Source organism: Lemur catta, chromosome 8 (genome assembly GCF_020740605.2).
Source record: "Lemur catta isolate mLemCat1 chromosome 8, mLemCat1.pri, whole genome shotgun sequence".
Taxonomy (NCBI): Eukaryota; Metazoa; Chordata; class Mammalia; order Primates; family Lemuridae; genus Lemur; species Lemur catta.
The window spans coordinates 42,530,512-42,544,214 of NC_059135.1; the positions used below are offsets into that span (position 1 = coordinate 42,530,512).

A 13,703-nucleotide genomic window follows, 5' to 3' on the forward strand; every position below is an offset into this window, starting at 1 on the left:
TAATGTAGGAAGAGAAAATTAAATCCATATGCTAGATGTGACTAATCCATGGGAAAACACATAAAAAGTAAAACTATAGGAGGCTCCCATTGGTCTGCTTCAGTTCCTTAAATCAGTCTCCTTTGCTCAGATCTGGGCTTCCCTAACAAATAGAAAAGCTCAGATTGGATTTTTTAAAATTTACAGAAATATAGTGATTGAAAAATTATAAACAAAATTGAAAAATAAAACAACCAGGTAAACCTGAATAAAGAAAACAGGAGTTATAAGTTTAATTTTAAGTGAAATAGAATTCATGGGAATAATATCTCATATAAATAAAAAGATATTATATAGTTGTGAACACATTTACAGCCAACAATATAGTTTTAACATAAATACAGCAAAAACTGACGGAACTACAGAAATGAGTAAATAAACTAACAACAAATATAGGTGGAGATTTTAATATATTCCTCTCTAAATTTGATACTAAGAAAGAAATTATTATTTAAATAAATAATACAGGTAGTATGCTTTTGCTTATACATACATTTATACCAGGCAAGGAAAGGGAAATATTGTTTGTGGTTTTTTTTTTTTTTTGAGACAGAGTCTCACTTTGTTGCCTGGGCTAGAGTGAGTGCCATGGCGTTAGCCTAGCTTTCAGCAACCTCAAACTCCTGGGCTCAAGTGATCCTCCCTCCTCAGCCTCCCGAGTAGCTGGGACTACAGGTGCTAGCCACCACACCTGGCTAATTTTTTGTTTCTATTTTTAGTTGACTGGCTAATTATTTTTTTTCTATTTTTAGTAGAGACGGGGTCTTGCTCTTGCTCAGGCTGGTCTTGAACTCCTGACCTCAAGCAATCCTCCCACCTAGCCTCCCAGAGTGCTAGGATTACAGGCATGAGCCACTATGCCCAGCTGGGAAATATTCTTTCCAAGCACACATGTGATATTTATAAAAATTGAAAATTAGGTCACAAAGAAAGGTTCAATAAATCCCCCAAATCAATGCCATATACAGTATACTGTCTCACCATGTTCACCATGTACTAAATGATCCTTGTTTAAAAAGAAGAGTTACAAAATTCTTAGAATAATGAGGCATAGCTAAATCAGTTATATACTTATGATTTGTACACTTTCTGTATATGTGTCATACTTCAGTAAACATTAATTTAAAGAACTAGAGTTCACCCAAATTTAAATAAAGTAAAATAAAATCCCATTGTGGATTTGGTTGGAATTACATTAAATTTTGCAAAGAACTTGGAAAGGATGAATACCTTTAAAAATTAGCATTTATTCTTATTTTGAAAATAATCTTTTGACAGAAAATAGCTATTCTAAAACAACAGCATTCTTGATAATCATGTAAATCGATTATTTTTAGTTTTCTTGGTGTTGGAGAATTTAAACGTTATTTTGGTTAATGTAATTGTGTAGAAAGATCATGGTACAGATGAATTCAGTGTTGTAGCTTTCATTGATCCATTCCAACTCTTATGAATTATATATAAATAAGTCAATATTAGCATTTTACTTACCTAATCTTTTGGAATAAAATTGCTAATAGACTGCATGAATTGTATTTAAAGGCAAAACTTATTTGATATTTTCTGCATTTATTACCTGGAACATAGTGAGATTTTTATTGTCAACCAGATAATGACCCATACCTTTATAGTTTGCTTATTTTATTATTGTATACTTGAAGGACATTTAAAATTTTCTTTTTGAAAAATATCTATAGTAGGCAAATCTATTTTATGAGGTTTATTTCTTTACATAGAGAACATTTTGAAAAATGAGATTAGAAGTCTGAGTAATAAAGAATAACAATACCAGCAACAATCAGCATAGCTTTTATAGATTAGGTAAGGAAATCAATCAATTGCTAATCTCTATCACATTTGAGAGTATATATATTATTTTATTTATTTTATATATGTATATATTTTTTTTTGAGACAGTCTTGCTCTGTCACCTAGGCTAGAGTGTAGTGGCATCATCATTGCTCACTGCAACCTCAAGAAATCCTCCTGCCTCAGCCTCCCAAGTAGCTGGGACTATAGGAACATGCCACCACGCCCAGCTAAGTTTTTCTATTTTTTGGCAAAACCAGGTCTTGCGCTTGCTCAGACTGATCTTGAATTCCTGATCTTCCTCCTGCCTTGGCCTCCCAGGGAGCTAGGATTACAGATGTGAGCCACCGGGCCCAGCCTGAGAGTATATTTTTTTTATGAAATCAGAAATATATTCAGTATATAATTCTAACTATAATAGTAAACTTTTATTAATCATATATTTTATGCATCCTTTAAAAGATAATTACATTTATAGCTTGTTTTTTTGGGGTCAAATTGGATTTGCAATTTCAGAAAACATAAATGCCTTAATGTCCAAATCTAAAGAGAAATGTGATCTATATTCTTTAATATATTTTCTGGTATTAAAAATGTTAATAGTCTGCTTTTTACAAATATCTACTTAGACTTACACTAACAAGATTGTGAGGAGCTGTCATTACTAAGAGAGATACTAACTGATGCAGATAATAGGATAAATACAATTAGTATAATTCTCTGGTTTGTTGCTATTTAAACCACTTAAATAACATATTTTTTCTTCATGGATTATATAATTTTTCTTCATAAATTCTCTTTTTAAAACGTGTAACTGGAACTTATAATGCTCATTGTTGCATTGTATTCATGACTGATCAAATACTGTTAATTCAGTTTCTCTTAATTTTATACTCCTCTATTTTCTCAAATAATTGCTGATACAAAAATTAAGTTTGCTTCAGTCTTCTGTTAGGATTTTCTGGTGTTGATTATATTTAATTGACTTATCATGAATATATGTGGTATTTTTCATCTTTTCTAGTAAGAGAGGTTTAAGAAAATCTCCTTGAAATTACTGAAGTCACCCTTCCCCTATTGTCTGGGGAAGTGGTCATAACATAAATATTTTATATTTAGCTGCCCAATGCCTGGCCTAATCCTCATGGAAGGGATTGGGATTTTGGGTTTCTGAGACTGCAGTCGTCAGAACCGGTCTGTACCTAGTGCTGTTCTGCTTTGGCTGCCTGCGCTAGAAGAGGGTTGCATAGGTGAAATCATAGTAGTACTAAGGATAGCACCCTTAGGGCATCCTCAGGGGACCATGGCACTCTGTACGTGGGTAGAATGACCTTTTTGGAAAAATTCAGAAAGGAAAGGAATGTCATAGCCTTAGTCTCTTCCTTCTTCTACACTGCCCAAATCTCTCTCGCTGCTCACCAGAAATCTCTCTCGCCGCTCACCTGAAAATACCTTGTTGAACTTTTCTCTTTTTTATTGTTTCCTTCAGTTGTCACTGAACTTCCTAAAAAGGGAAATTTCTATAGCAGATGCTTAAAACCAGACTTGTTAATTGTGTCAAGTGAATTCTTTTTTTTTTTTTTATTTCAGGAAATTATGGGAGTACAAACATTTTGGTTACATGTTATGACTTTGCCATATACCAGCCATGCTTTGAGATGTGCCCTTCCCCCCCTACAACGTTCACTGTGTCCATTAGTTGTGAGTTTACCCACCCCAACCCCCTATCCCCAAAGAATATTACTACTGTGTGAGCATCTTAGTGTTGATCAGTCAGTGCCAATTTGATGGCGAGTACATGTGGTGCCTATTCTTCCATTCTTGTGATACCTCACTTTGGAGGATGGGCTCAAGCTCTATCCAGGAAAATATAAGAGGTGCTAGATCACCATCATTTTTTATAATTGAGTAGTATTCCATTGTATACATATACCATATTTTATTAATCCACTCATGGATTGACGGGCACTTGGGTTGTTTCCATATCCTTGCTATAGTGAATTGTGCTGCCATAAACATTTGAGTTCAGATATCTTTATTATAGAATGACTTTTGTTCCTTTGGATAGATGCCTAATAATGTTATTGCTGGATCAAATGGTAGTTCTACTTGTAGCTCTTTGAGGTATCTCCAAATTCTTTTCCACAGAGGTTGCACTAATTTGCAGTCCCACCAGAGGTTAAGAGTGTTCCTATCTCTCCACATCCTTGCCAGCATTTGTTGTTTTGGGATATTTTGATAAAAGCCATTCTCACTGGGGTTAGGTGATATCTCATTGTGGTTTTGATTTGCATTTCCCTAAAGATTAGAGATGTTGAGCATTTTTTGTATGTTTGCTGGCCATTATTCTGTCTTCTGCTGAAAAGTTTCTGTTCATGTTCTTTGCCCATTTTTTGATGGGGTGGTTTGATTTTTTCTTGTTGATTTTCTTTGAGTTCTGGATAGATTATTGTTATCAGCCCTTTATTGAATATGTAGAGAGCAAATATTTTCTCCCATTCTGTAGGTTGTCTATTCACTTTAATGATAGTTTCCTTGGCTGTACAAAAGCTTTTTAATTTGATCAGTTCCCATTTATTTTTGTAGCTGCTGTGATTGCTTTTGGGGTCTTCCTCATTAATTATTTGCCTAGGCCTATGTCTGAAAGAGTTTTTCCTACATTTTCTTCTAGGATTCTTAAGGTTTCATCAAATGAATTATTAAGGTAGTTAATTTTATCAGCTTGTATCTTGAATTTGTTTTGAAAAAATAAATATCTGTTCTACTGTGTTTTATTCTATAAAAACTTAAATTGGGATTTTGATAACATATATTCAAAGATGATGTGCCACTTATTCAGGGACATTTCATTTAGTATCTTTAGAAAACCAAAGTGTGTTTTGATGATTGACCAGAAAAGAAATTTGAAATGGTTTCAAAGCATTGGTCCAAACACCAATATTCCAGCCAACCAGAAGATGTCACTATTGTGTATGGAATGTGTGAAAGAAAAAAAAAAAAAACCAGTAACTTTTTTATACTGTAGTTCCATTGTGTCTCTCTTAATCCTGCTAAATTTCCGCTGGGGTTCCATGAAAGAAAACAATGGGGTGAAGCATTGTCTTCAAGTTGACAGGCACTGAAAAATCACTACATTCATTGGACCGGCATGCCAGTCACACTCTTACATCATTTCATTTGCAAAAAAATAATTAAACTACATTGGCAGAAGTATTCCATCTCAATTAATAATTTTGTATTATGCTAACTGGAAATTAATAACCACACAGTATATCTGTTTTGCTGCTAGCAAAAGATTGTTGTCTATCATAAGTAAATTTAGCAGACATTAATTAAGAAAAATTAAACCGTTTCACAAATGCCTGTGATTAAAGTAATAGCTCATTTAAAGCAGAAAAAATAAGCTGCCAAAATATACTTCTTAATTTAAGCTTAATGCATGTCACTAACAGAATACATTCTTAAACACCACTTTAATCTGTTAAATAAGAGGTCTTTTTAACAATGAAAGTGATGTTGACATCTCTGTGCTTGGTATTATGAGAGATGTTACAAGAGAAGTTTACTTTAATCCTTGTGACGTTATTTGCCTGTTTAGGCAAGGAATCAAGATTGGTGGGGAAGCTTATTTGTGGCTAAAGAACTTTCCTGGACATATTTACTCAAGGAGCAAACAGTAGATGTGAATTAGATCCCAGGTGCCCGAAAGGCTTAGCAAGGTAATGTGGTCTGAACAGCTGGACTTAATTCAGGTCACTGGCTGGTTTGACAGGCAGGATATCAAAGGCAAAGAAGGCAATTAGGCAACATCAGGAATGTTTCCCACTGAGTTATTTTTTTCATGTAATGTTTTGTTATTTTTACTCTTCATTTAGCCCCATATTGAAGTCTACCTTTAGTACATGTATTTATCCATTGTGAAAGAATGACTTTGTGGTTTTAAACTTAAAAAAAGTATTCCTTTCTCTGGTTTAGTTAGTGAAAGCAATCACAGAAATTTTTTTTAAAAAAATAGAGATATAAAAATTTTAATTTATAGGCAATTTACATTTAGCTAATGCTTATCAATTGCTTGCTGTGTATCAGGTGAGATTCCAAGTGCTTTATGTGGAGTACCTCCTCCTAACAAATCTGTGAGGTATTATTCCTATTTTACATATGAAGAAATTGAAACATAGATAGGGTTAGTAAATTATCCAATGTTACTATGCTAAAGAGAGGCAGGTTGGCATTCAAACCCAGAAAGTCTGGCATTAGAGACCCATTTTAACTACACTATTCCATATTGCTTCTCTGAAATGTGTGAAATACACCATTTGGTTGTGGTTACCTCTCTATTGTAAAATTTGTTCTTTAGATTTTCTGCTGAGAATTAAAAGCAAGTAGAAAGAGGTTTTGCAATCCTCCCTAACCTATCAACGTGGACTGAATGAATTAATGCTATTAAAATCTAGGCAATGATTTTATTTTTTCTATTTGTCTTACCCTGCCTTGAATATTTAGAAGAGCCAGGGAACATTTAATCTTTATTCAGTATATAATTTCTTATTCTTAAATAGAACCTAAAGGTCTTTGAATTGTGATTTTATTATTTAAGAAGGGAAGGAATTTGACTTACTTTCTTTTCTAGTTTTGTGAACAATAGCGTACTGTATATTTTGAAAGGTTGAGATTAGGGTGACTATTTTGGCTATAGAAAATTGTAAAACTTATTGATCCATGTATGCTTATAATATATAGCTTGGGACCTAACATAAGTAGATACTTGATCAGTTTGAAGCTGACTTTAAACAGTGCATTTTAACATGTATTTCTACAAAGAATTTTTATTGTAAAAGAGAATAGAAACACCTTAAGGTAAATATCTTTGCTGATTTTTTTATGACTTATTTATTCCAATGACAATTTGAGAACCTTTTGAGATTTTTTTAATTGGGATTAGAAGTGATGAATTATTTATTGCCCTGAACGGATGCAATGGATTTTGTACTGACAAATAAAATTGAGATTTCTAGATGATAAGACTACCAGGCAGTACATTTGAGCCATTTGGTTTAGTCATATATAACAGCAGTTCCCAACCTTTTTGGTACCAGGAACCGGTTTCATGGAAGACAATTTTTCCATGGACCAGGAGGGCAGGGATGGTTTCAGGATGATTCAAGATTATTACATTTATTGTGCAGTTGAACCGTTCTGCTAATGATAATCTGTATTTTCAGCTGCAGTGCTAGCATAACCGTGGTGATGCAAGTGATGAGAAGTGGCTGAAAATACAGATGAAGCTTTCCTACCTGGCCAGCTACTCACCTCCTGGTGTGTGGCTCGATTCCTTAAAGGCCATGGACCAGTAGCTGTCCACAGCCTGGATGTTGGGGACTGCAGATATATAACACTTTAGTGTATGTATGGAGAGAAGAAATCAAGTCAGAATGCCTTAGTTCTTATGAAATTTATACAGTGAGGGATTAATGTCATTTGAATAAATCAATCAATAAGCAAATATTTATTGGTCACCTTACTATCAGGTCAAATAACTTAATGAGGGACACATGATAGGAAAAGTCTTGATCTTGGCTGGGCAGGGTGGTTCACACCTGTAATCCCAGCAGTGTGGGAGGCTGAGGTGGAAGGATTACTTGAGGCCAGGAGTTCAAGACCAGCTTGGGTGACATAGTGAGACTTCGTCTCTAAAAAAAAAAGTTAGCTGAGTGTGTTGGCTCAGGCTTGTAGTCCTAGCTACTCAGGAAGCTGAGGAAGGAGGATCACTTGAGCCCAGGAGTTTGAGACTGCAGTGAGCTACAGTATTGTCATTGCACTGCAGATTGGGCGACAGAGCAAGTCCTCAACTCTTTAAAAAAAAAATAGTCTTGGTCTTATAAATTGTGTTTATTTCTATCTTGAAAGTTTATAGAGTATATAATTCCTCTTATAGCTTTGTTTTGTCCTTAAAGTAGATTATCTTGGTTTACAAGTCTGGTTCCTTATAGAGTTTTTGGTCTAGTTGGGATTAGCAAGCCATAGCTCTATATCCTCATGTCTATAGATCTATGAGAGTATAGCTAATAATTTAAGATAAAAGAAGATAAAACTACATGAATTATACAATCAGATCTATACACATTCAGGGGGAAAAGAAAGCTTATTATAGATGGAGGAGACTAGGAAAGACTTCCTGGGTGATACAGGGCATGAAATGGGCCTTGAAAAATTGGTAAGCTTTAAAAAGAAGGAACAGCCAAGTTGCCTTCCTGACAAAGGCAAATGCATAGAGGCAGAGCTAAGGAGGGAAAGGTGTTAGGTGAATCTGGTTAAGTCAGGAGTTCCTGGGAGATAACTTTTGGTTGACTTAATGCAAACCAAGTTTTATTAGTAGAAATTATCCTTAGTGAATTATATCATATTGGTAATTAAGATTTATGATTGCTTTGGGTTGAAGAATTTCATATTAATTCCAATTTGATACTACTGTAGGGAAAATAATTTTCTATTTATTTCATTCTCCCATAGGAGAAGAATATATATTTCCTATCAATTAAATTAGGTAATTTAATTTTATATGTGTGTCTAATAGTATATAGCTCCAATATTAGTGGGATCAAATTTTAGGTAAATTTGCTCTTAAATGGAATCCACTGGAACCATCATGGCTTATAAATTGCTAAGGCTAATGCTTTTTCCTCTATGTCAAGGATACTGTTTGACCTTCCCAAAAAGAAAAGCCCTGGTCCAGATGGGTTCACACCCGAATTTTACCACACATACAAAGATGAACTGGTGCCCATCCTACATAAACTATTCTCCAATATCGAGAAGTATGGAATTCTCCCCAACACATTTTACCAAGCCAATATAACATTGATATCAAAACCAGGAAAGGATGCAACAAAAAAAGAAAACTACAGACCAATTTCTCTCATGAACATAGATGTAAAAATTCTCAATAAAATCCTAGCAAATCGTATCCAAGTGCTTATTAAAAAAATAATTCATCACGACCAAGTAGGCTTCATCCCAGAGATGCAGGGGTGGTTCAACATACGAAAATCTATAAATATAATTCACCACATAAATAGAAGCAAAAATAAAGACCATATGATCCTCTCAATAGATGCAGAAAAAGCATTTGACAAAATTCGACACCCTTTTATGATAAGAACGCTTAACAAAATAGGCATAAACGGGACCTACCTAAAAATGATACAAGCCATATATGACAAACCCACAGCCACCATCATACTGAATGGGGAAAAATTGAAAGCATTCCCACTCAGAACTGGAACCAGACAAGGCTGCCCACTGTCCCTATTACTTTTCAACATAGTATTGGACGTCCTTGCAAGAGCTATCAGGCAAGAGAGCAGAATCAAGGGTGTCCAAATAGGGACAGAAGAGATCAAACTCTCACTCTTCGCTGATGATATGATGTTGTATCTGGAAAACCCCAAGGACTCAACCAAGAGACTCCTGGAATTAATTAACGAATTCAGTAATGTCTCAGGTTACAAAGTCAATACACACAAATCAGAGGCATTCATATATGCCAATACCATTCAATCGGAGAACCAAATTAAGGACTCAATACCCTTCAAAATAGCAGCAAAGAAAATAAAATATCTAGGAATATATTTAACTAAAGAGGTAAAGGACCTTTATAGAGAGAACTATGAAACACCGAGGAAGGAAATGGCAGAACATGTAAATAGGTGGAAAACCATACCATGCTCGTGGATTGGAAGAATCAACATTGTTAAAATGTCTAGACTACCCAAAGTAATCTATAGATTCAATGCAGTCCCTATTAAATTACCAACATCATTTTTCACAGATTTAGAAAAAATAATTATACACTTTGTATGGAGTCAGAGAAGACCCCGTATAGCAAAAGCAATTTTAAGCAATAAAAACAAAATGGGAGGTATTCACTTGCCAGACTTCAAACTATACTACAAGGCTGTGGTTCTTAAAACTGCCTGGTATTGGCACAAGTGCAGGGACACAGACCAGTGGAACAGAACAGAAAACCCAAACATAAAACCATCCTCATATAGCCATCTAATCTTTGACAAAATAGACAAAAACATACTCTGGGGACAAGAATCCCTATTCAATAAATGGTGCTGGGAAAACTGGATAGCCACATGTAGAAGACTGAAACAGGACCCACAGATTTCACCTCTCACAAAAATCAAATCACAGTGGATAACAGATTTAAACCTTAAATGGGAAACGATTAGAATTCTAGAAGAAAATGTAGGAAAGACTCTTACAGACATTGGTCTAGGCAAAGAATTTATGAAGAAAACCCCTAAGGCAATCACAGCAACAGCAAAAACAAATGAATGGGACCTGATTAAATTAAAAAGCTTCTGCACAGCCAAAGAAACAGTCACGAAAATAAATAGCCTACAGAATGGGAAAGAATTTTCTCATACTACACATCAGATAAAGGACTGATAACAAGAATCTATTTAGAACTCAGGAAAATCGGCAAGAAAAAATCAAACAACCCTATCAAAAAGTGGGCAAACGACATGAATAGAAATTTTTCAAAAGAAGATATAAGAATGGCTAACAAACATATGAAAAAATGTTCAACATCCCTAATCATCAGGGAAATGCAAATCAAAACCACAATGAGATACCACTTAACTCCGGTGAGAAAAGCCTTTCCCAAAACAACACGTGTTGGCATGGATGCGGAGAGACAGGAACACTCATACACTGCTGGTGGGACTGCAAACTAGTGCAACCCCTGTGGAAAGCATTATGGAGATACCTTAAACAGATTCAAGTAGACCTACCATTCGATCCCGCAATCCCATTATTGGGCATCTACCCAGAAGAACAAAAGTCATTCTATAACAAAGACACCTGTACCCGAATGTTTATAGCAGCACAATTCACAATCTCAAAGATGTGGAAACAAGCCAAATGCCCATCAATCCACGAATGGATTAGTAAACTGTGGTATATGTATACCATGGAGTATTACTCAGCTATAAGAAACAACGGTGATACTACATTTCTTTGGTTCTCCTGGAGAGAGTTGGAACCCATTATATTAAGTGAAGTATCCAAAGAATGGAAAAACAAGCATCTCGTGTACTCACCAGAAAATTGGTTTCCCTGATCATCACCTAAATGCACGTCGGGGAAGGATACCAGTTGAATATCAGACTGAGACAGGGGTAGGGGTGGGGGGAGGGGATGGGTGTATGCCTACATGATGAGTGCGTTGTGCACCGTCTGGGGAATGGTCATGCTTGAAGGTGCTGACTCGAGGAGGTGGGGGGTGGGGGGGAGGGGATGGGGGTACGACTACATGGTGAGTGCCAGGCACACTGTCTGGAGAATGGACACTCTTGAGGCTCTGACTCAGGGGGATGGGTGGGACATGGACAATGTATAACCTGAGCTTTTGTACCCCCATGAAGAGGTGAAATAAAAAAAAAAAAAAAAAAAGGGATACTATTTGAACAGTGTCTCCTGGACCTGGAGGAGATATTAGAGTACAAAATGTGAACATTTATGGAGTTTTACTGAAAAATGGGATTCTATTAATCTAATACTCTCTCTTAAATACTATAATGACAAAATAATATCATTCTCTGAATGAGGGAGTGGTCCTGGGATAAAAAAAGAATTAATCTAAGAAGTAGGAAATGAATTTTCAACTCTAACATGAAATTTAATATTTACCTTTTTGTTATAGGGAACAGTTTTAATATTATTTTAGTTACATACTTAGAAATATATATGATGGAAAGAATTTTGGTAAGTGACAACATAGTAGTTGTTAGATGATTAGTTAGATTAGTTGTTGATTTCTAGATGATAAGACTACTAGCAGTACACTTGAGCCATTTGGTTTAGTCAGTGGTCTCCAACCTTTTTGGCACCAGGGACCGGTTTCATGGAAGACAATTTTTCCATGGACTGGGAGGGCAGGGATGGTTTCAGGTTGATTCAAGACTAAAACCAGCTTTAGTATGTACAACAAAATGTGTTAGTATGTACATACTAAATAATAATTTGATTTTTTTAGCAGCTGATGTATTGAAATGATTTTGAAAGGAGTAATTATAATACAATACAAAATTTTGTCAAGATAATTGTAAAAATTGAGAAGGGATTTTTTTTTAATGAAGTAAAATAATTTTGTATGGATCTCAAAAACAGACTCTGATAGTGCTCAATAAAAGTTATCTAGATGAGAGCATGAGAGGATTAAGGTGACCCAAAATGCCATATTTTGAGAAAATTGGATAGTTTATCCAAATTTAGTTAGGATTACAAGCACGAAGTGATGTGACTTTAAAATATTTTACCTAATAAATGTTGATAGATATTTGAATATTCAAAAACTTTTATCAATATCCAGTCAGGAAGTCATTCTTAAAGTTATACTTAGCTTTACAGTATGTGCTATGGTCATTCACACAACCAATTCTGTCAAATTAGACTCTACTTAGGGCCTTATGAAGGGCATTAAATATTAGTAATTCTAACACTTACTGAAAGCATCCTTCAGTATTATTACTATTCCTTGATGTTCAACAGTTATATGAACAGAGACTTTGTAGGACCAGAAATAGAAATTAGACAATACAAAAAGGGTTATTAGGAATCTTGCCCACTGTGATAGAATTGCGGGCTTAAGCATTACTGTCAATATAAACATGGACGCCATTCCTCTCAAATGTAGCCTATTTTATCCTTTACTGAAATCTCTTTAATTTTAAGGCCTGGCCAAATATTCTCCATCTTCTGGAATTTTTATTTGATTCTATTTATTCTCTTTCCCACCACATTTGGGTGGTTTTGGATGTATGGTTGATAGTTTCTATCTGTTCTCAATTTATTTATTTTTCTTAATCACATGACTACTTTCTCATGTTCACAGTGTATAAGAGTTATTGAATTTACTTTCTGTTAATAGTTTCCTGGAAGAACAAAAACATGCACAAGCAAACATTTATTTTCTTTATAAAATCATTTATTAAATTTTGAGTCAAAAAATTAAAACAAATTTTAGTATAAGTTGGTGCTTCCTAGGAATTTCCCCAATATTCAAATAGGAATCACAAAGCTTGCATCTTTCTGTTGGGGGAAATCTCTATATCTTTGGCCTTTTATATCCATATGGAGGGACTTCATGAAGCTAAATGGTCATTTCTTTTTCCATATATCCTTCATTCTTCCAAGGAAGGGTGACTTACCTGGTATATTTGGGAGGAGGAGCTGAGAAACTTGACTCATTTTCTTGCTCTGCTTCTTTTGTTTTTCAGCCTAACTGCTGCAGAGTGCTTGAATTTGGATCTCTTTCTGCCTGCCTTTAGGGAATGAGCCCAAAAGTCTAGTACTGCCTTTGCCTGAAGCCATGTCTGTCTTATTCAGGGTGACATATTAAGAGGCCTGATGAAATTGCAGGTCAAAACCATATTCTCCTATGTGTTTCATTAGAAATAAAGGTGATCTTTTGAGTGCAACTTGACCTAGGAGGGGAGGAAATGAGGATTAGTTATTTAAGTCCCTAAATTCTCCCAAATCATAGCATACCCCTTTTTGTTTTATTTCATGCAATCACCAATAACTGCTTACATTTTCAACTCACTGGGGGAAATGTTTTGTTCTCTCAGCACTTTTTGCCTTGCTCTAAATGATAAGTTTAACTTAGTAGAAATGAAGAACCATCAAAAACCTCTAATGTTTTGCCTAGGAAATGAAACAATTACAGAAGAATCACATTTTAGGTTTGTTCATTACCAAATGAACATAGAATGACTCTTTAAAAGTAATTTAAATTTTTTAGGATGTGATTAATATTTTATTAATATGTATTATGCTTGTAT

General features: G+C 34.9%; 1 protein-coding gene across 1 annotated transcript; it reads right to left on the reverse strand.

Moving 5' to 3' along the window:
* Window positions 1–646: 646 nt before the first annotated feature.
* On the reverse strand, window positions 647–13,110 carry LOC123644113 (protein PPP5D1-like; the record flags this gene model as incomplete). Its single annotated transcript, XM_045560284.1, has 3 exons — window positions 13,071–13,110; window positions 7,616–7,692; window positions 647–718 (listed from the first exon to the last, which is right to left on the reverse strand). Coding segments are annotated over exons 1-3 (189 nt in total), but the record flags the coding sequence as incomplete, so codon positions are not given.
* Window positions 13,111–13,703: the final 593 nt, after the last annotated feature.